General features: G+C 43.4%; 1 protein-coding gene across 4 annotated transcripts in view; it reads left to right on the forward strand.

Moving 5' to 3' along the window:
• Positions 1 to 21,605, forward strand: part of FAM168A (family with sequence similarity 168 member A) — a 164,250-nt gene that overhangs the window by 135,908 nt on the left and 6,737 nt on the right. For 3 of the 4 annotated variants that reach the window (XM_031681335.2, XM_072969245.1, XM_015238465.3), the window contains 4 exons: positions 3,834 to 3,914; positions 8,916 to 8,942; positions 13,919 to 14,044; positions 20,915 to 21,057. In XM_031681335.2, coding sequence (XP_031537195.2) covers positions 3,834 to 3,914; positions 8,916 to 8,942; positions 13,919 to 14,044; positions 20,915 to 21,057 — 377 coding nt within the window. The remainder of the gene's footprint in view (positions 1 to 3,833; positions 3,915 to 8,915; positions 8,943 to 13,918; positions 14,045 to 20,914; positions 21,058 to 21,605) is intronic. The other variant, XM_006203354.4, reaches the window with a different exon arrangement.

Consider the following 21,605-nt stretch of genomic DNA (forward strand, 5'->3'; position numbering starts at 1 on the left):
AGCAGATTGCGCCTCCTCCTAACACGGGCTCAGATGCAGCTCTCCTCTGCTGTGGGCGGGCGGGTCACTGCCCCTCCGGATGCCTCAGTCAGATGTTGCAGACTGGCCAGGCAGGAGGGCGAGTCGTGCCCCCTCCCAGCACCTCGGTCAGGGGCTGTGTTCCTGCCCGACAGGCGGGGGGGGGGGGGGGCGCTCTCCCTCTGCCTGCGCCGCAGGTAGCTCCGCTGCTCTTTGCGGCTGCGGACTCCGCCGTGGTCGCACTCCGCCCTGGCCGCGCTCCGCGGGTGGGCTCGGGGAAGACAGAGGGGCAGCCTCGTCCCTGCTCCGAGCCAAGACCCAGCTCCTTGTTTGTCTTTGTGGAGCAAGTTCTCTGAGGGACCAGGATGGAAGGATCCCACCTGCCCCGGGCTGTAGGCCCGTCTCAGTCTGGCCCTTGAGGCTGCTGAGCCCTTCAGTGCGGGTGCAGGTTTCGCCCCTGCCCCCGCCTGGGTGTTAAGCGCCGGAGAATATGGCGGCTATGCCTGGGCCCCGCCTCTCTTCCCCTGAAAAGTTTCCGCGGGTTTTCAGAAATGGGGGTATGCACCCTTCCCCCGAGAGCACATCAACCTTGCTGTTTTATGGAGGGCCCAGGTTGTTCTGTCCTGTACACCCACAGCCACGGCGCCCAGCCCCTTGCAGTCCCCCGGAGCTGCCTCCGTGCACCCGCCCTCGTCCTCCGCCCGGCTTGTGCAGCCTGGCCCTGCCCGCCGCTGCTGGCCCGCGTCTCAAGCTGGGTGTCGGGGGGGACGCTCTGTGCCCGTTTAACTTAGTTCTGTCAGACAAGGGCTGCTCTGTACAGATCCGAGCCTCGGAGGCTCCCCCTCCATCCCGCTGGCCTCTCAGTTGGAGAGGGGAGACCCAGCGAGCGAGCGCCAGTCCTCCTTTGCTGCTCCCTCCCCGCGAGACCCATCCGGCGCTGCTTTGCCTTTTGTTCTTTCTTTTTTCCTTTTCTCCTACCAGATTTTTGGCGTCTTTATCTTTTGAAGAGGGCGATGTTCTGTCGGAGTTCCGCAGGTGCTCTGGTTGGCTGAGTGAGTCTGTAGATGTGGATCTTGGTGTATTTGTGGGAGAGGGTGACTTACAAGCGTCCTTCTACTCCGCCATCTTGCCTCTTCCTCTATCCAGTCATCTCTTGAAGGACATTTAGGTTGTTTCCACATCATGGCTATTGTAAATAGTGCCGCTATGAACATTGGTGTGCAAGTATCTTTTCGAATTAAGGTTCCCTCTGGTATATGCTGAGGAGTGGGACTGCTGGATCATATGGTAAGTCTGTTTTTAGTTTTTAGAGGAATCTCCATGCTGTTTTCCATAATGGCTGCACCAAACTGCATTCCCACCAACAGTGTAGGAAGGTTCCCTTTTCTCCACACCCTCTCCAGCATTTATCGTTTTCAACGTATCTTATACTGGTTATTCTAATAGTGCAATGCCCTCCCTGCAACATTCTGACATGTCTGATGCCCTTTACCCTGCCATTTTTCTCTTTTCCATAGCACTGTGTTTATATTTACTATTTATCCACTGCCTTCTCCTACCCTCTTAAAGTATAAGCTCCACAAGGGCAGCAACCACAGTGTCTGTCACTGTGAATGGATGGGCTTTAAAAATAGCACTGTCTTTTGACCTAGATAGCTCACTTCTAGAACTGATTCCTGAAAACCTAATCAGAAATGCAGCTAAAGGTTTATTTACGTTGTTCTCATAGCTTGCTTTATAATCATGAAAATTTGCCAACATCCTAAACATATAAAAACAGAGTGATGGTTATCTACCTAATGGACTATTATAAACACATTTGTTTATTATTTATTTATTTATTGGGGGATAATTAGGTTTATTTATTTGTTTGTTTTTAGAGGTGGTACTGGAGATTGAACCCAGGACCTTATGCATGCTAAGCATGTTCTTTACCACTTGAGCTATGCCCTCCCCCCATAAAGATATTTTAAACTGTCTTGAAGAATGTGTAATTACATGCAAAAATGCTTATAATGTTAAACTTCACACCATATACAAAAGTGGATCAATGATATAAGTATAAGGGCCCAAGCCATTAAAACGCATAGAAGAAAATATAGGGTAAATGTTCATGACCTTGGATTTGGCAGTGGATTCTTAGGTATGACACCAAAAACATGAGCAACAAAAGAAAAAGATTGATAAATTGGACTTAATCAAAATTTTAAAATTTTGTGCATCAAAGGTTTGTCAAGAAAGTGAAAGACAACCCACAGAATGGGAGGAAATATTTGTAAAGCATATATCTGATAAAGGTTTAATATCCAGAATATATTAAAAAGTCCTAGAATTCAACAATAAAACAACCACCCAGTTTTTTAAATAGACAGATGTTTCAAATAGACTTTTCTCCAAAGAGATGCCCAAATGACCAGTGAGCACATGAAAAGATGTTCATCATCATTAATCATTAGGGAAGTGTACATCAAAACCGCAGAGAGATACCACTTTATGTCTATTAGGATGGTTATAATCAAAAAACCAGAAAATGACAAGTGTTGACAAAGATATGTAAAAGAACCATCATGCACTGCTGGTGGAAATGTAAAATGGTATAGCCACTGAAAAACAGTTTGGTGGTTCCTCAAAAAGCTAAACATATAATTACCATATAACATAACAATTCTGCTCCTCAGTATATACCCAAGAGAATTGAAAATGGACTCAGATACTTGTATATCTGTGTTCACAGCAGCAGCATTCAAAATATCCAAAAAGTGGAAACAACCCATGTGTCCATCAAACAGATGAATGAATAAACCAAATATGGCATATACTCACAATGGAATATTACTCAGCCATCTAAAGGAGTGAAGTTTTGATACATGCTAAAACATGGATAAATTTGAAAAAATTACGCTAAGTGAAAAAAATCAGACACAAGGATAAATGGTGTTTGATTCCATGTATATAAAATATCTAGAAAAGGCAAACTCATAGAGACAGAAAGTAGAGTAGAAGTTAATAAGGGTTATGGGAAGAGGGATTGGGGTGTTATTACTTAATGGTTATAGAGTTCTGTTTGATTAAAAAGATTTAGAAACAGATAGTGAGGATGGTTGCCCAACATTGTGAATGTATTTAATGCCACTGAATTTACACTTAAAATGATTAAAATCACAAGTTTTATGTTATATGTATTTTGTCACAATTAAAAAATTCCCCAAAACTCCATATATAATATGCAGTGATGAACTGGATCAGGCTTGTGTGGGCTCTTGAGAGCCTATAATGAGCATCTTCTCTCAATTCAGTGGTATTGGTAGCTTGAAATTAGCCATGATGTGAATATTTACACCACAGAACTTGGCCAATGCTGCAAATAGGGCTCCACCTCAGTCCCCTCTAGCCTGTTTTAATATTTACCAGCACACCGCTGAACGTATGTGTATAAAAATACACAGAAAGCTTTTTGGAGTCATAGTTGCCAAACTGTTATTGTCTCTGGGGAGGAGAGTAATATATCAAGAATGTGAAAGTAAATTTACATTTTTTGACATATATACTTGTATAGTGATTTTTCCTTTTTTTTTTTCTTTTACAGTGAGCATATAGTCATATAGTTCTTGTACTGCTTTTAAAAATTAGAAAAATGTGTATATGCTGGGGGTGTGGTATTGGTGATTTTTCTCGAGAGGCTAAAAGCCAGTCACATATACTGTGGAAATGGCCCATGAAGAGGCTTAAGGGCAAGCCTGGGACTTGGATTCCATTTGCTCAGAAATTGGGTTTTCTTCTTGCTCAGCTAAATGGAGCTTTTTTCCTTTTCATAGGTTACCCCACAGCCTATCCAGCAGCTGCCCCTGTCTACAATCCCAGCTTGTACCCCACCAATAGCCCGAGTTATGCTCCAGGTAAGGAGAAAATGGAGACAGCCGTGGTGAGTGGGGTAGGAGGTGGGGCTCTATTTGGAAAAAAACCCCACAAAACACCTGCTGACCTTTCCAAGTCCTTAATTGCTCTGGGCTTAGCCTGTCTACCCACACTTGATTCTCCAGGGAGTCCTCTCTGGGAACTGGGGTTGTTCAGCCTCCAGGCTGGAGTGAGAATAGAATCTCCTCCATTCTCCTTGGGATTTAAAGTTGGCCTCTTTCCTCTGCTGGAATATCTAAGACATGCATCCTCTTTACAGAACCTTTTCTGTTCTTCCAAACAATGTCCACGTCCATTTTTTGCTTAGTTTCCCCTGAGGCTGCTTCTGAGACAGACAGACACACACACACTCACAGACACACAGAGCAGACTTTTGGATGTGGAAGAGAGTGAGAGACTTGCTACCAGAGAATAAAGAACTGGTTTTCAAGCTAAAGCAAGAAACTTATTTTTCAAAAATCATAAAGACCCAACACTCCTTGGTTAGAGGTTGAAATAGATTTGAAAGTATTAAAGTTTGTCTCAGTTTGGGAGCAATGCAGAGGTCTTACCATTAATCTTACCCTCCATGCTCAGCTGGTGCTTTAACACTCAAGGGGCAGAAGAAGGAGTATGGGTTCTGCAGTTTGTATGTCCTGGGTTTGAATCCTGATTACTCGAATCACTAGTTGTGAGGCTTTGGACAAGTTACCTCACCTCTCTGAGAAATATTCTACCTGCCTCACGGTTGTAGATGCTTTTATGTAACTTCCTCTTCATTTACTCAGGTGTTTGTAGACTGTCCTCCACACTAGAATAGAAAAAAAAAAATGAAGGATGTTATCTTTGCCTTAAGTAGCTTACAGTCCATTTGGGAGCTGGTATATAAACAAATTCATGACTGTGCAGTGTAATGTGTATTGGAAAAGGAATACATACAAGAAAATAGGAAGCGGAGGAGGGTACAACAGTCTGCCTGAGGTTCAAAGTACAGGGGAGTCTTCACAGAGGACCTAGCAGTGGAGATTTGAGGGAGGAGTAAGAAGCATTCTTTTAAGCCTACAAAAAAGAGTTGAGCATTCTAGGCAGAATAGAGCTTGGGCAAAGGCGTGGAGATGTGAAGAAATGACACTGAAGAACCTAGAGAAGTGGTGAGAATGGTTGAAGCATAGACTGTTGATTGGGGGGTGGTGCGTAATAGATGAATCTGGACTACAGGTATTCAAGGGCCAGCTTTGGAAAGGCCTTGGATGTCATGATAATACCCTCATTTTCTCACTTAGTAATTATTCTTCTAGAATGGGAAAGCTTGAAAAGACCCTAGAGCTCCTCCAGTTCAACCCGTCTGTTGACAAGGGAGATCGAGAGAGAAGCAGTGTTTTGTCCCAGTCACCCAGTGAATCAGTAGCATATGAACTAGAACCCTTGGCAGATCTCTGGGCTCTTGTTCTCATGCTTTTCTGTGCCAATCCAGTACTCATCCTACTGTCATTCCCTTTCTTCTGGGATGTTTAAATGAGAGGCAAACATGGGCTATATCAGAAGACCTAGATTTGAGTCCTGACTCTGTCACTTCCTAGATTAGTAACCTTAAAGTCACCTGACCTCTGTGAACTGCAGTTGCCCCTCTCTAAGGGAGGAATGATACCATAATCATATTACACTCCAATGCATGCACATATCATGAGTCCCCTCTTTTTTTTTTTTTTAGCAGACAAGAACTATTTTATGTGAGTAAGTGCTGTTAATCCCTGAAGTGCTTACGGAGGTGTGTATTCCACAGACATTTGTTTTGGTCTTGCTTTGTCTGAGGCATTCTGGAAGACACTATCGGTGATTTAAACTTGAAAAAATTGTGGTTGTGGTCCTCAAAGAGCTTGTGAGGGGAGCAGTGTCACACAGGCTGAAAAATCTATACTAGTATTTTAGCATTGATATTTCATTCTATATTCACTTTTAATCAATGAGATATATATTTCCCAAAAAACCTATAATAGGAGGCAGAAGCAATAAATGCTACAGAAATTCTCTCTGATAAGTCTTAATCAAATTTGATAAGTTCGACTTTAAAAACTGTGGTGGTTTTGATTATCTAGTATCTTAAATGATATAGACATTATTTAAATCTAAAAACTATGAGATCTGTGGATTGGCTTGGTAAACTATCCAGTCTAAAACCTAATGAGATGAGTAGTTGTAGGTCAGGTAGGATCCAGGGTGAAGAAGATGCATTGTCTTCATAGTCAGGAGGCCATGAGTGACCTCTGCAGAAGGAGTCAGTGAGGTGAGGCTGGGAGTGAAGAAATAGATTTGGCAGATGGAGCCTACAATTTCAAGAGGCTTGGCTACAAGAGAAAGGAGAAAAAGAAGGCATTGACTAGAAGAGGAGGTGAGTTTAAGTGAGGGTTTTTTTTTCCCCCCGGATATGAATATGATTAATAAGTACTGATGGGAAGGAACAACTGGAGAGGACAAGTCAGAGAAGCAGGAGAACGGATATCAGATGGAGCCAGGCCTCCAAGGAGCCTGCAGTGGGGTGAGAAGCCCAGAGCTTGGTTTTCTTCTTTGTTTTGGGCAGCTGGTGGAGTGGGATTCCTCACATAGGAGGGCAACTCTTCCTCTCAGACTAAACAAAAGGCCACAGGTGGACGTACTTAGAATAAATGGGAAAGTGGAGAGTTCTTGTTTAATGATCTTGATTTACTGAGACAGGTGAGCAGGGCTGAGGGAGGGTTCTTAACGAGAGGGACTGAGGTATGAAAGCCTCACTGCAAGAAGTAGGAGAGGAAGCTACCAACCAGTAACACAGTCCTGTAACATGAGAGGCCTGACTGAGTGTGGAGACTGAATTTGTCAAAGCTCTAATCTTCAGCACTGGGATAGTCTTCATAATGTTCAAAACTTCTGGTGATAGATTGTGGAATTGTTTTAGAGTTAGTTGGCAAGAAAGTGGAAGGGCAGGGAATAAATAACATTTATTGAATGGTTCCTAAGTCCCCGGGACTATTTTAAGCTCTGTATGGATATTAACTTGTTTTATATCATAAGAAACCTTTGAGGTCATTACTATTGTTATTCCCATTTTCCAAGTAGGAAAACTACAACTCAGAGAAGTTAGGGGGCTAACCCAAGGATCCAAACCCAGACATCTTACCACCACATCCATATGCACTTTTAACCACTACATTATAGTTGCAGTTGGCCAGAGAGAAATTCAGGTGGTAGACTAGAGCAATCAGATCAGAGGGTGAAGGAAGAGCAGATAGGAGGAGCCTGAGACTGTTGGGTGGTGGCAGATGGAGAGATTGGAAAGCTCCTAGCATGTATAAAGTACTGATTAAGTTTTAATTTTGAAACACACAAGGTATCGACCCACCTCTAACTTGATTTTCCCCAGTTTCATGTTTTGAAAAATCAGCATGTTTCTAAGCTATGACTAAACACACCTAGACTGTTTTCTCAGAAATCCACACAGTCCCCCAAAGAGGGTGCTATTAGCACACTGTGTCAGAAAGCCCCAAACTGGGAGTTGAAAGACTCGGGTTATAGCACCAACAATGTTACTGATTTTGATGTGACCTTTGGCAGATCCCTTTCCCTTTGGAGTTACACATACATACAGCTGGTCTGTGTCATATGCTAGAAGGCTGACCTCTGCACTTACCAGGTCTCCTGACTGCAGTGGGGCTCCTGCCATGGAGGAGCTGACTCAAGGACAGAGAGAACAGTGTAGGTACTCTTCAGCTTCCTGCCAGAACCAGTTATTTGTGATGCTAAGAGATGCCTGCAGGATAGAAGGCTGCAAAGGAGCCAGGTTCTCAGGTTTAAATTTCTCTCACCTTCTTCAAGGAGACCAAGAAGTTGCTTCAGAAAGAGCTATTTTTAGCAGCTCTGAGTACCCTAAGATGTCATCTGTCCAGGATGCAGGGAATCATTTCACTCTTTTCATTGATTCTGAAAGCAGTGTGGGTACTTGGAGCTTTTTTTCCAAACTCTTAATGACTTCGGGGATCTTATTTAAGACCTGTTTGACTCCACAAGAGGCAGAATCCAACAGAGAGTTGTTTTTAGAATCCAGAGGTCAAAGGATGTATCATATTAATGGTACTCTGACTTTAATATGATGAGAAAGGATAAATAGGATAACTAATATAGGTAAAAATGAAATACCTCCTCAAAAAAAATCTCTTTATAAATCATTGTCATTTGTTGTCACACTTGACTTCATAGCAGCCTTGTAAAGTACAAATATATTATTCCCATTTTGCATATGATGAGCCTGGGGCAGGGGTGGAAAGGAATTTGTGTTTTCTGAACACCTGCCATGTTCAAACACTGTAAATCTTGTCAAAAACGTTTATTTTTATCATAGTCTTGTGAGTTAGAGCTCCTTGCCTCCAGTTTTGCCCAGAAAGGTTAAATAACTTGTCCAAAGTTGCACAGCTAAAAAGTAGTGGAGCTGGGATTCAAAGCCAATCTGACCCACAGTCTATGCCCTTCCTGCAGCACCACACTTTCCCAGAGGTTTCAGGGAATGAAATGCTTCTGCATTGGTCCTAGCCCTCTAGGACTTTAGAAGGCTCTTCAGAGGCCCAAAATGTTGGTATTGTCCCTGAACCTTTGCCTCCTCTAGCATATAAAGCCTCTGTCATGTGTGAAGTCCTCTGCAATGCTTGGGAGAATTGAAATCTATTCTTAGCATGGATGAGCAAAGAGCAGGAGCTTGGACTTGTACACTTCCAGGCAGCTTCTGGGTCAGCTGCCTGGAAGATGCCATGGCATCCAAGGAGGTGCTCTCTTGACTTGATGCATGGACTTTCCTGGATGGCAAGTCTGTCACCCTCTCCAGGGTAGAAGTACTTTGCATTCTCTGCATTCACTGTTTCTTGTGTAGCCTGGGAAGAAACTGTTATTTTGAAACAAAAATTGTTTTTGTAACTGCAATGTATACTACTTTGCACAGATTCTTAGTGGTAATTTCAACTAACATTTCTATCCAACAGAGTTTCAGTTCCTGCATTCAGCTTATGGTAGGAGAGCTATTTTTCCTCATCTGTATTATGGCCTATGAATGTGTTATTTTGTAACAACAGTAGATGCCCTCCCCTTTCCTTCCCAAATCCCATCCCCTAGGCTTGGGCTCCCCCAGGTGGCTCAGCAGCAGTTCCTAAAGCATGCAGGAACATGTCTGATGGTGCAAAATCATGGGTTGGAGACACACATGAACCGTCCCCTAGGGCAGCAGTGAAGGATCATGGCACTAAAAGGCGTCTCTCCCCTTCCTCACCTCTGGGGTCCCATCTGACCTAGGGTCAGAAACCTTCACCCTAACGTGGCTGCTGAATTCAAACAAACAAGTGAACAAAAATTCCTGGGCCTATATGGCTCCTCTTTTCGCTTTGTGGCAGCTCCTGTGGAGGAGTACTTGGAGTATGACTATAAGAATGCAAAAATCCAGTCTGCCCCAGATCAGATTTTTCATCTCCATTGGCAGTCTGACATGTTTGAAGACCTGGTTGACTTTAGATACAATCTATTCCCTTAGCCCAGACTTTGAGCTCTGGCTCATTTGGGGGGCATTTTCCTGGATGGTGAGAGGTGAGGGGCAAGTGTGCTCATAAGCCTGGGACCAAAGCTGGGTTCTCTGGGCAGTGTGGACTCCAGGCCCAAGGCACCACGGGAACTTCTGGGCACCTGTGAGGGTCCCAGCAGTGTAACTTGATTAGGTCCTTTTTGTCATAGACAGGAAGGGACCATAGGAGGGACTTGCTGCTTTCACCACCCTCACCTGGGCTGCTCAGGACAATGTTTTGTAAAAATCTCTGCACACTTCCTCAACTTATAACCTTGAATTATTTGGATTGTGAAAATCAAATCTGTGTGTGGTGCACCTTTTAGGAGATGAACTGTGAAAATCTCTCCTTGCCACTGCTGTGGGCTGTGTGATCTTGGGCAATTCGCTGATGTCTCCAGGCGGTAGATAAAGTGTTTTATTCCAGATGATCTCTGAGGTCCCTTTAAATGCTAACAGCTTGTCCTCTTACAATCTTATTAGTTCAGTATTGCTAGTTATAGGCTTGTTTCTCTTACTGTTTACGGGGAGTCATTTTTGTTTGCCTCAGGATATATGAACTTGGACAGAAGACTCCATAAAGTGAGAGATGCTCTCCTGTTTCCTCACCCCTCCTGTTGTACCATCTGAAATAGAAGTACCAGAGAGTCTGGAGCTCTTCTCTTCACAAAATGTTCTGTCCTACACCCTAAGCTGGCCCTTTAAAGGCCAGCAAGACAAGGTTCCTCTTTTCAAGGAGCTCACAGTTTAGTGGGAGAGATGGACAAACTAGCAAGTATGGGGGCTTCTAAGAATCACAGGACCTGGGATAGTGAACCAAATGGGATACATGAGGGAGCTGTGGTCAAGAGGTAGGGAAAATAAAGACTTCATAGTAGAAATGAGTCTTCAGCTTATGATTGATGGGTTAATAAATGTTTACCAGGTGGCATTTAAAAAAGACATGCCAGGAAGACTGAGTAGTGTGAGCAAAAATACAGAGAAATGATGCTCTTTGGCATAGTCTGGGAATAATAAACCATTTGTGTGGCTGTAGTATAGGGCTTGAGAGTGTGAACAAGGAGAAAGTCTAGGGAGACCATAGGACTAAATTACCAGGGTGAGTGCCACACAAGGAGTTAGGTAGTGGAGAACCATGGAATGTTTTTAAGAAAGAAGGTTTTGTGATTAAGTTTAGGTCTCAGAAATATCACTCTTGATTGTGTCTTGGAAATGAAATTGGCAGATTTAAAAAAAAAAAAAAACCAGAAGAGTGAAGAAGCAGTTGCAGTAATTCAGGTGAGAGGTGATGAGAGCTTCCATTAGAGCTGATCACAACTGTGGGGATAAAAGTGTGGACAGACACCAGAATTAGAAACTCTAAGATTGGATGACACTTTATTTTTGATCCTCACATCAATACTATGCAGCAATCAAGGGAGTGATTATTATTGCCATTTTATGAGACAACAGACCTGAAGTTTAGAAAGGCATAGTGACTTGCCCAAGGTCCCACAGCTAATAAGTGGCACAGCCCGAGCTAGAACTCAGATTTCCTGACTTACTACATTGTTCAGGATGATGGTCCCTTGCTGCCTCTCCTACCTGTAAGTGTGCTTAACAGATTGTTTAAGTGTCAGAGGGCGTGAGGGCCCCGTATCCAGGGAAGTGAACAACCCAGCACTTGGACGTGGGTAGCATGCTGTGACTGGGCCGTGGCCCTTCACTGCCACGGGTTCTCTCTCTCCCTCTCTCTCTCTTTAAATTGAGGAATAGTATATATACAGTACTACATAAAGTGCAGTAGTCTCAAGTATCCAGCTCAGTAAGATTTGACAAATTTACACACTTGTATTTATTAAAAATATAGAACATTTCTAGGAGTTGGTACCTTTCATGGCACCCAAGAGCAGGCATGTCTGTCAGAGAAGCCTCCTCTGTTAGCATGCCTCTGAAAGCTCCAGTTGGATTGTCTTCATCTCACAACTGAGCTCTAAATCGCTACCACCAACAGAATGGGTTACTTTAGAATTGTACAGGGATAAGGAAGATCATATGGTACAGCTGACTAATACGGAAGTCAAGTTGACAGCTAATATTTATTTTTTTGTTTTTAGTCTTCATATTCATAGTTATTTAACTTACTATGTATTCGTATATAGAGAAATATAGAAAATACCAGTATTTCTCTATAATGAAACCAGAAGAAAATACCCAATTCTTCAGGAACATGTATAGTTTATTCACCTGCTCAGTTGGGAAAGACATAATCATAGGCACAGTCGCACTTGCTTCTTTCCTAGTTAATCTAGAATGTTATTTTACTGTATGTAATGCTGTCTTGTTCACTCTCTGGTTGGCGTGTGGCCATGTTGCATCCTCAGCTAGACCATAAATACCTTGTGTGTGGTGACAATGACCCACATGTGTTCCTGTCCACCGTGGCGCTTCCCTCAGTGCTGAGTGCAGTGTAGGCCTCAGTCACCCTTTGGTTCATTTTGATTTACTTGCTTTAATTGTCACACAGTCCTTCAGGCTAATGTCAGACTTTTTGGCTTATGATGAAAATTATGGTAAAGTATGCACCACTTGGGTTAAAAACTGGACCAGAACAGGGCCTCCAAATTCTCTGCAGCCAAATTCAGGCCTCCTGCTCCCTGGTGGATTCCCTATGGGGTCTTGAGGGCATGGTCTTGCTCTCTGACTTCTCAGAACTACATGTTTCACTTTTTAGGTAGTTGTTTTGGGAGACGGGCTTTCCAGCCATGTGGAGTGGCAGGTTCTAAATTTGGAGACATCATAAGATTTTTCAACACTAATTGGATCCTTTATTAATCCCCACCACACCATCCTAACCCCGCCCCCCCCCCCCAGGAAAAGAAACCTGAGATAATCATTTAAAACTGACTGCCTTCTTCCTGTGTTGTCTGCAGAGCCATGTCTTAATGTCCAGCAAAGGCTCTGGACTCTGTATGGAATTCTGCTGGGTCTGCATTTCTTCTAACCAGAATTCTCCTTTTAGTGTCACTTCCCTGCCCATGATCTCCTTCTCATTTCTCAGCATCTGCTGTATATATTGCGGGCCATCTATGCAAGTGCAGGGTCAGCCCAGAACAGCTATGCTTCTATCACTGGTTCAGCAAAAACAGCAGAGTCCTTGACCTCCTTCTCTGGCCCTAGTACTTTCATGACTGAAGGAACCAGAGGCATTTCCTGTTACCTGGAGAGGCAGACAGGGTTATGGGGATCTCTCTGGAGGTGGACTATCCTTGTCCTGATGGAATTAGAGGGTTATAGGCAAACTTGTCATAACCACCCTATCTTACCTTAGCCCTTTGTTAAAATGTTTGAAGTATATCTTACTGTTGCCAATACGAATATACTTTAAAACACTCTAGGTCCATGACTCCCCCAAGACCTTATTTGAGTGGAAAAGATACTGTTAAAATCGTTCTTTTAACCATAAGTAGACATTTGGGTCAAGAATATTTCTCTTCTAGTGTATGAAAGTATATCAAGGGAAATACCTGAAATGTTAGGCACCCACTCCCTCCGCCCTTTGAAACCCTATTTCTTCTCTCCTTCCCTAGACGATACCATGAAGGTAAGTTTTTTGAGTCACTCCCCACTTCTAGAATGTAGGAAGTATCATCCTTCAAATCTCCCAAGCTGAGCTTTGAGTCAGCCTGGGAAGTCTCTGCAGATTTCTTTCAAACTGGGCCTCATCTCTGTTCCACAGCTACCCTAAGTTTAACATTTACTTTCTTAATGGTCCAAAAGATCGTGTCTAATTCATGAGGCAATACCTCAGGTGGAGCACCAATAGCACCTCAGCAGGAGGTTTAAAGTTCATGCAACAGGTTTGTCTGTCTGGCCCTGGCTGGGTGTATAGGAAAAGGAGTTAGCAGGGATTGTCCCTTCTAAGCTGCCGAAACTCAGTTCCTTAGAAGAGATGGCAGTCCAACAAGGTTCATGTCACGTGGTAATAGTATTTTGGGGTCTCTCTTTGAAAGCAACTTGTTAAATACCCCTCCAGATGAGATTTCAGGCATAAAAAAGGATACTCAGTTGATCTGGCCCAATACACAGTCAAAGCTCCAAGTTCTACATCTTAATAAGAAAGTGACCAAGGACTATCACAGAGCCTTAAGCTAGAATGTCACAGTAGAAGGCAGTATTCATAAGCATTTTCAAGGTTTCAGTAATGGTAGAAAATCCTGACTCTCCTAATTAGTATAAGCTCAGATTTCCTCAGTTTCAAATCATTTGGAAGTTCACTTCAGCACTCCTCCCAACCACTCACCCATCTCAGAAAGGCTGAACCATCCTGTGTGTCTAAACAGAGCCCCTTGGGTTATATGTTTCCGTCCAGCACAAGACCCTTGCTTTGTGTCTGTGTTTGGTGGTGCCCACTTCTTATTTCTGCCTAATGCCATTCTTGTGTCTTCCCTTAAGCAACTCTGCTGATGAAACAGGCCTGGCCACAGAACTCGTCTTCCTGTGGCACTGAAGGCACCTTCCACCTCCCAGTGGACACCGGGACCGAGAACCGAACTTACCAAGCATCCTCTGCGGCTTTCAGTAAATACAGCCTGTCTCCTCCTTTCCTTGTTCCCCTTGGTTGGGACTGATTTATCTCTTAGGAAGAAAGGAAAGGGAACTTCTAAAACTGACATTTATAAGACACTGTTTTAAGAGGTTCTCCTACCTACCCCAAAATTGGCCCTCCTCAAACAGGAAAGATCATCCTCTTTGATCCTCATACAGGAAAGGTCACCCCTCTTTGTGGGGAGACAAAAACAAGGAGGGATGGAGAATGAAGTACTCTCCTGGCCAAGGAGTTTGATGAGGGAAGGACTGTTACTGCATTCAAGGGAAAGGACAGAGGGCACATTTAAAGACTTATGGACCCTTGGACAGAGGGGGCTTCTCCAGCTAGCACAGGATTTCTCAGTTTGGGCACTGTGGACACCTGGAGCACAGAGTTCCTTGCTATGGGAGGGGCTGTCCTGTGCATTTTAGGATGATTAGTGGCATCCCTGGCCTCTACTCACTGGATGCCGGTAGCAAGTGCTTATATGACAACCAAAAATGTCTCTAAATATTGCTAAACATCCTGCCCCCTTCATGAGAAACACTGCCCTAGTGGAAGCTACACTGTGGGAGCAAGGTACGTACAGGAAGTCCTTGTGGAGTTGGACACCATCTGGCTGGTCAGATTGGTCACACTCACTTGAGGCTCAGTGGAGTGACTGAAGGTTTCACCTTCACATCTGATTTTTAACACAAAATGGCTCCACTGGGTAAAATGAGGACCAGTGTTTAGAAAGGACTGAGTGGCATTTTGACTCTGAATAAGGGAAAACTTTGTATTTTGTTGGAGCTGTCCAAAGGAGTCTTTGGATGTGGTGAGCACCTGTCTCACCACCTTTGGATGTGGTGAGCAAGGCTGGACAAACCCTTGGAGGATGTTGCAGCGGCCTTATAGTCTGGGGTTCAGCAAAGTTTTAATCTGTTAAGTAAATTAGAAAAATACCTTGTATTTTTTTCTTTTCTTTAAAATGTTATTTTCTCCTTAGTTATCATTGCCCCTAAATGTCATATTAATTTAGACATTTATACAGCATGACTCTCACCTTTTACAGAATATGCTTTCATAATCACCCTCTCATTTAATATACACTGTAGTCCTATTTGAGTGGATTTTTATTCTGGTTTGAAAGCTGAGGCTCAGAAGGGTAGTATGCCCAAGGCCATCCAACTAGTAAGCAGCACAGCTAGAAAAAGATATCACCCAGGTGAAGTTTCTTTTCTTTTTCTTAACTTTTTTTTTATTGATTTATAATCATTTTACAATGTTGTGTCAAATTCCAGTGTTCAGCACAAATTTTCAGTGATCCATGGACGTATACACACTCATTGTCACATTTTTTTCTCTGTGAGCTACCATAACGTTTTGTGTATATTTCCCTGTGCTATAGAGTATAATCTTGTTTATCTACTCTACAATTTTGAAATCCCAGTCTATCCCTTCCCACCCTCCACCCCCTGGGTGAAGTTTCTATTACTATTTTCATGAGATTAATTTTACTCTTATGTAAGAGGGGGATGATAGCAATAGGGAGTTAGTTTTTCCAGATACCTGTAATGTTGTATATGTAAATGGGCATATGCATACATATTCTCTCTTATACCTGCACATATGGAGGTAAGTGCATATAGACACACCTACTTCAGTGTAACAGAAAGAGGCGTGGAGTGGAAGACCAAAAGAGTTGGATTCTAGATTTAGTTCTGTGTAATCTTGCATAATTCATGTCCATGCTTTGGACCTTATTTTTTTCAAATGTAAAATGAGAAGACAAGACTAGGTTATCTTTAAGATTCTCTCTAGCTTTTAGGTTCCTGATTCTATCACCTTGGTTCTATGTGCTCAATATCCTCCACCCAGGCAGGGGCCTCCTTTCGCTACCCAGACTAGTAATTGGCCAACTAGCCTTTATTTACATATCTCCAGGTATGGAGCATTCATTCCCTCCAGAGGCACCCCTTTCCACAGTGAGAAAGTCTGAGTATTAGAAGACCTTGCCTTCTACTATGTTGAAATCTTCCTGAAGTTCTGTTGAAATGTCCAGTAGCTATATCCCACTGTACTCTCACAGTTTGTCACAATCCCTAGTAAGGACCAAGATGTACCCCTCTTTCTTGTAAGCAAATAATGTATGAACTTGTGCAGCTTATAAATAGAGGTGGGGTTGGCTGACCCTCCCATACCCCATCAGGGTTCCTCCCAGCACACAGATTTTGTGGCTTCTAATGCCACAGAAAATTCAGGGCACTTTAACAAATTCAGTTTAATTTTACTAATACTTGCTAAGCCTGTTTGTAATTAGTTCTCCCTCCTACTTATTCAGCACTCTTGTTCAGCTGCCAACAAGGAGACTTGGAGGTCAAGGCAAGAATCAGACATAGAGCTTTGTCCAGACATATAAGTCTGATAGTCAATAAACCGATTAGTCTAAAAGGCATCCTTGATGTGAGGATCAATGCCTTTGAAGGTGGTAGGGGCTCTACAACTGAAAAAGATTAATGACTGTGCACAAGGATTGAAGAAAGGTCTGGAAAGTTTTTATTTTGCTAATGTCCACACTCTATTATCCTATTTGATGGAGTTTAAAATTACAGTTAGGAACCTGAGAGAAAGAACAGAGCATCGTGAAAAAAGCCTCTTTTATAAGACAAGGCTGGGTCTGCTAGTGATCGAATTCCTTTTTTCTCTCAACGATACTGCCTTTGGTGAAATGAAGACACAAAGGCCGGTATACCAAATGTGCCAGGTTGGACTGCAGAGGCTCAGAAAAGAGCTCTGCCCAGGGCATGGTAAGCCCTGAACTCTCTCGGCCCAGGTCTGCACTGATGTGCTGTGTAATTTTGGAAAAGATCCTGGCCCCCTGGGCTCCAGGTGCTTCATCTGAACTGGAGAGGGTTGAATGCAAGTCTCTAATGTCTTTAAGGTATAGCATTCCAAAGTCCTAATTCTGTGACTTTAAGACTTAGGTAGAACCCAGTGGTAGGTTGAATCTAAGTTTATTTGAGCAAAATCAATGAGTTTTTGTTTTGGTTTGTCCTTTTTGTTTTGTTTTGTTTGCATCAATTCCAACCGATTTTTTAAAACTTGGGTGTGTAAAGTAATAAACCCTGAATCTTGTGATACCCAAGGTAATCCAGGCTGCAGCCCTAGGGGAATTTCTAGTGATCCTCAAGGGTATGGATAGGACCACCAGCCAGTTGTGGAATGTCCTCTGTAATGATTTTCTCATAAAAGTCTCACTGAAATACTCAGCATATCATCACTAGAAAGGTCCCCTGATAATTATTGAGTCCAGTGAAGGTACTCCTTGAGAAAGGAATTGAGCTGAATCACTGACAGAACCCAGGACAGAGCCCCAAGGCAGTTTATGCAGCCTTCATGACACAAATGGCAACCTTGACAACCACTGTAGTCAGAGGAGGGAGCATCAAGTCCTGGGTCTCAGTGAGCAGTTGCTCACTTGCTCGCTTACAGCATCTGTTCATTATCTCATCTTGGAAATGTTTGTGTTGGTCGTAATGATCTCTAAGCTCTCTTCTAGCTCTGCCATTCTGCTTCTCCCTTCTCAACCTGTCAGGACAAACAAGCAAGGGCTTCTGCAGCAGCATCTTTTTGGCTGTCAAGCATGTTTTGGTTACTGATTTGTATTCTGAGTTTGTGTGTGTCTCATTTTATAACACGAAGAAAGGAAACATTTGCAGATAAAGTTATTCTTAGATGTGGAAACCAAAGTTTACTGTAGTCTCTTGGAGCCTTTTGATTTTCCTCAGAGGGATAATCTCAACATTTTGTAAGATGGTTGTCCCTGTGGCAGAGGGTTAGTGCAGGCTTCCCCAGGGGATAAAGCTTCAGCACATATTCTCAGGGAGCATAAAGGAAAGTTGCCAACATTGTTGGCATATTAACTTTAAAGAATCTTAAAATCATGGCATTTTAAACCATAAAATTTTAGAATCTTCGAATCCTGGAGTCTATTTCATGTTGGATCACATCATAGTTGTCATAGTTTGACCTCCTATCTACTGTAGTCTCTCAGACTAGTCTCTGCTTGTACACTCGCAGGACAGGAAGCTTACTGTCTATACAGTGAGAGAAAGAAAAGAATAATAGGTAGCTTTTATGAACTGCTTTTAATGTGTCAGGCATCCTTCTAAGGGGTTTGCACATATTAATTAATGTATTTATTACAATAACCCTATCAAGTAAGTAATGTTATTATCCCCATTTTATAGATGAGGAACTGATACATTCTACAGCTGTTAAGTAGCAGGGCTGGGATTTGGACCCAAGCAGTCAGTCTGGCTCCAGACTTTTCATAACCATGGCCCTGTGCTATCTAGCTTTCAGAGACAGGCATCTTAGGATTCAAGGGTGTCCTGCCCTCCACTCTGGCAGGACTCCCCATACCCTATTTTATTCCTTTAAATAAGAAGTTAGCAGGCTTTTCCTGTAAAGGGCCAGATAGTAAGTATTTTAAGCTTTTCAGGCCTTCTGGTCTCTGCCATAACTTCCATTAAAGCAGGAAAGCAGCCATAGTCAATATGTAAATGAATGGGCATGGCTGTGTTACAGCAATACTTGATTTACCAAAACAATCTGCAATCACCAAAAAAAAAAGTAGTTTCCATGTTTTCAGTGTGAACAGTATGAATAAAAGATCCTGTAGTAAAGTTAATTTGGAAATTGTCTCTTGCATATCCCTCTCTTGGAGATTCACAATTCATACTGTCATTTGAAAACTTCTCAGTGTCATGGAATGAAAAACAAACAAACCTATTTCTATTTTATATTTCATCCTCTTCCTCCTCTTCTTCTTTTTGGGCAAAACAACAGTTAGGATCCCTTAGAGTCATAGTCCATTGTATACTGTTGGGACATACCCATCTTGAGAATCTCTTTTGTTTTACAGACAGGTAAACTGTATCTCCAAGGTGAAGTGTGCCTCAAACAGCTCCTTCTAGATGTCTGTAAACCTAGACTTCCTGTCTTCCCACAGTGTCTGCTTCTCCTCCTATGACCACATTTTAGGATTAGCTCCACAGTCTAGAAGCCTGGAGGAATCTGCTCTATACTTCTTCCTCAGCTGACTTACATCTCTGTTTCCAGTTAGTTCCTGGTTCTTACTAGTGCTACCTTCTCATTAATTAATTTTTTTCTACTCCATCCCCATTGCTACTTATTTCCCAAGCATATTTGACCACAAAATTTTTCCCTAGTTTCCCATGGAACAAACCGTGTGTCTACAGGTGGAAAGATAAATGACATGATTCCAGGGGAGAGGACAGGACAACTTTTTGGTGGTGCCTTTTGTGGTGACTAAACAGCAGCTCTAATATCCTTCGCAGTACCTCATCAGGGGCAGGGGTCGCCCAACCAAAGCTGTGACCATATGGCAGCTTGCTTTAACTTAGGGTTAGGGAAGCAGAGACCCAGGATCTTTAGAACAACTGAATTTTAGTTCAGGAAGAGATACTCATTCTTAGCCTTCCAATTTTACAAAATAGAAAACTAAGGCCCAGAGATGTGGCAATAGTCACAGCAAATTGAAGGAAAGCCCGATCCTCTTCTTTTCTAGTAAAGCACCCTCTTCACTCTACCCCCGATTCCTTCTTGCAAAAACAGTTCCATGTAACTAAAAGGGTCCTTGGCAAGCCTCTTGTAGGTGAAAGACGTGAGGCCAAGAGAGGTTCAGTGATCAGCGATGTGTCAGCCAAACTAAGCCAAGATGAGGACCACAGGGAAGGAGCTCCTACAGTACCCTATTAGGGATCCAAAGCCAAGGTCCCCTGCCACTATCCCTTTAACTCGGAAAGAAGGCAGTGTTCCTAAAAAGATTTGCGATTTCTGAACCTCAGGATCTCCTTGTATAGAGTGAGAGAGTTGGAGTTACTTGATGATCACTTGAATTCCATAGAATCACTCCATTTCCTGATTCTGTCAGGACACAGTCTTGTTCCTGAGTGGATACATGTTTCAGGTTTTTCCTTGAACTTAGGATCTGACTCCTTTCCAGAAGATTCAAAGGCAGCACAGTTTGTTTGATTGGCCAATTGTGAACTTCCTGGGGCCTGACTTCTCAACCCCAGCTTTGGTCCACCCTGCTGAGGTACTGACATGGCCTGGGTTCCAGGTCAGTGTGAAATCTTTTTGACCTCTGACTTCAGTCCTTCAGTCAGAGGTGACCCTTCCCCAACCCCCAGGAGGGGAGGGGAAGCTAGCTCTATAGAGCAAAATTTTTCAGCATCTCAGAAAACAAGGATCTCTGAATGGTGTTTTGTATGAAGTTTTCACCTTAAAGCTTGACAGGAAGGGAGTGGGGAACATGGTGGAGGGCAGTCCAGTCCAAAAAGGGAGAGAGATATAAGGAAAAAAGTAAAAGAGAGTAAGAGGGAAAGCAAGACAGAAAGACAAAAACAGCCCCAGAAGATACCCTGGGGTGCTGAGTGAAGAGACAGAAAAGCGAGAAGAGAGTGCAGTATAGAGCGAGCAGGCTGAGGGTCTCCCATCTGTGCGCACCTGCCTCTCTCATGGCACGTGGCTCAGAATCCCAGACTGTCCAAGCTGCAAGGGCTCCTTAAGAGATCATCTGGTTCCAGCCTCTTATTTTATAGATCAGAGCCCTGAGGCCTAAAGAAATAAAAGATGCCAGAATCACACATGCAGCCCTGTGCACCAGGACTGAGGGAGCTGCCTCTGGGGCCAGGGCTCTCTGAGTGGAGCCCTGTTCTGTCTGTTCTCATCTGTGTTTCCAGCCTGAATTCAGCCCATGCTTGTCTGGGGAGCCGTGACTGGGACCTGCTGCCTTCCAGTGATGCTGTTCTGCCAACTAATTGGAAGTCTCTCTTATTGCCTTGATACAGGGTATACTGCGGGGACACCATACAAGGTCCCACCGACCCAGAGTAATACTGCTCCACCCCCCTACTCCCCATCACCCAACCCCTATCAGACGGCCATGTATCCAATCAGAAGTGCCTACCCCCAGCAGAATCTGTATGCCCAGGTAGGTACACGTGGAAACCTGGATCCACCTCTTCAGGTAAAGGAGCCACCAAACCTGGGTGGGATGGAGGTGGGTGAAGAAGAGACGGAAAGAGAGTTCATGGCTCTGACCAGCTGTCACTGTTGTTGAAACAGTATCCCTGCAGTCTACATACTCCCTCACTCTACCTCAGTCCACATTCTAAGGTTCTTTTTATTATTCAGTAGAAACATTTGAGAAGCTCTGGGTTAAGATGATTGAGGGCCCCCTGTCTCTGCCCAAAGGTCAGCAGACCTGTGGGCTGTGGCAGCAGGAAGCAGCCATGTGATCCAGGCAGTGGGATGTCACCTCAGACCAGTGTTTCCATCCTCTGCCTTTTTGCCTAAAGGGAAATAGATATGAGACATCTGGGGAGATGCTCTGCATTTATGACATTTTCCCAATATGTAAAATGGCAGCATTCACACCAGTATGATACTCCCACTAGTAATCTTTCATGTGTATACACATAGTGCTCTGAAGTTCACCAGCCCCATCCACAACCCTCTTCACTCATTGATTGTGGTCCT

The sequence above is a fragment of the Vicugna pacos genome, chromosome 10 (assembly GCF_048564905.1).
Source record: "Vicugna pacos chromosome 10, VicPac4, whole genome shotgun sequence".
Taxonomy (NCBI): domain Eukaryota; kingdom Metazoa; phylum Chordata; class Mammalia; order Artiodactyla; family Camelidae; genus Vicugna; species Vicugna pacos.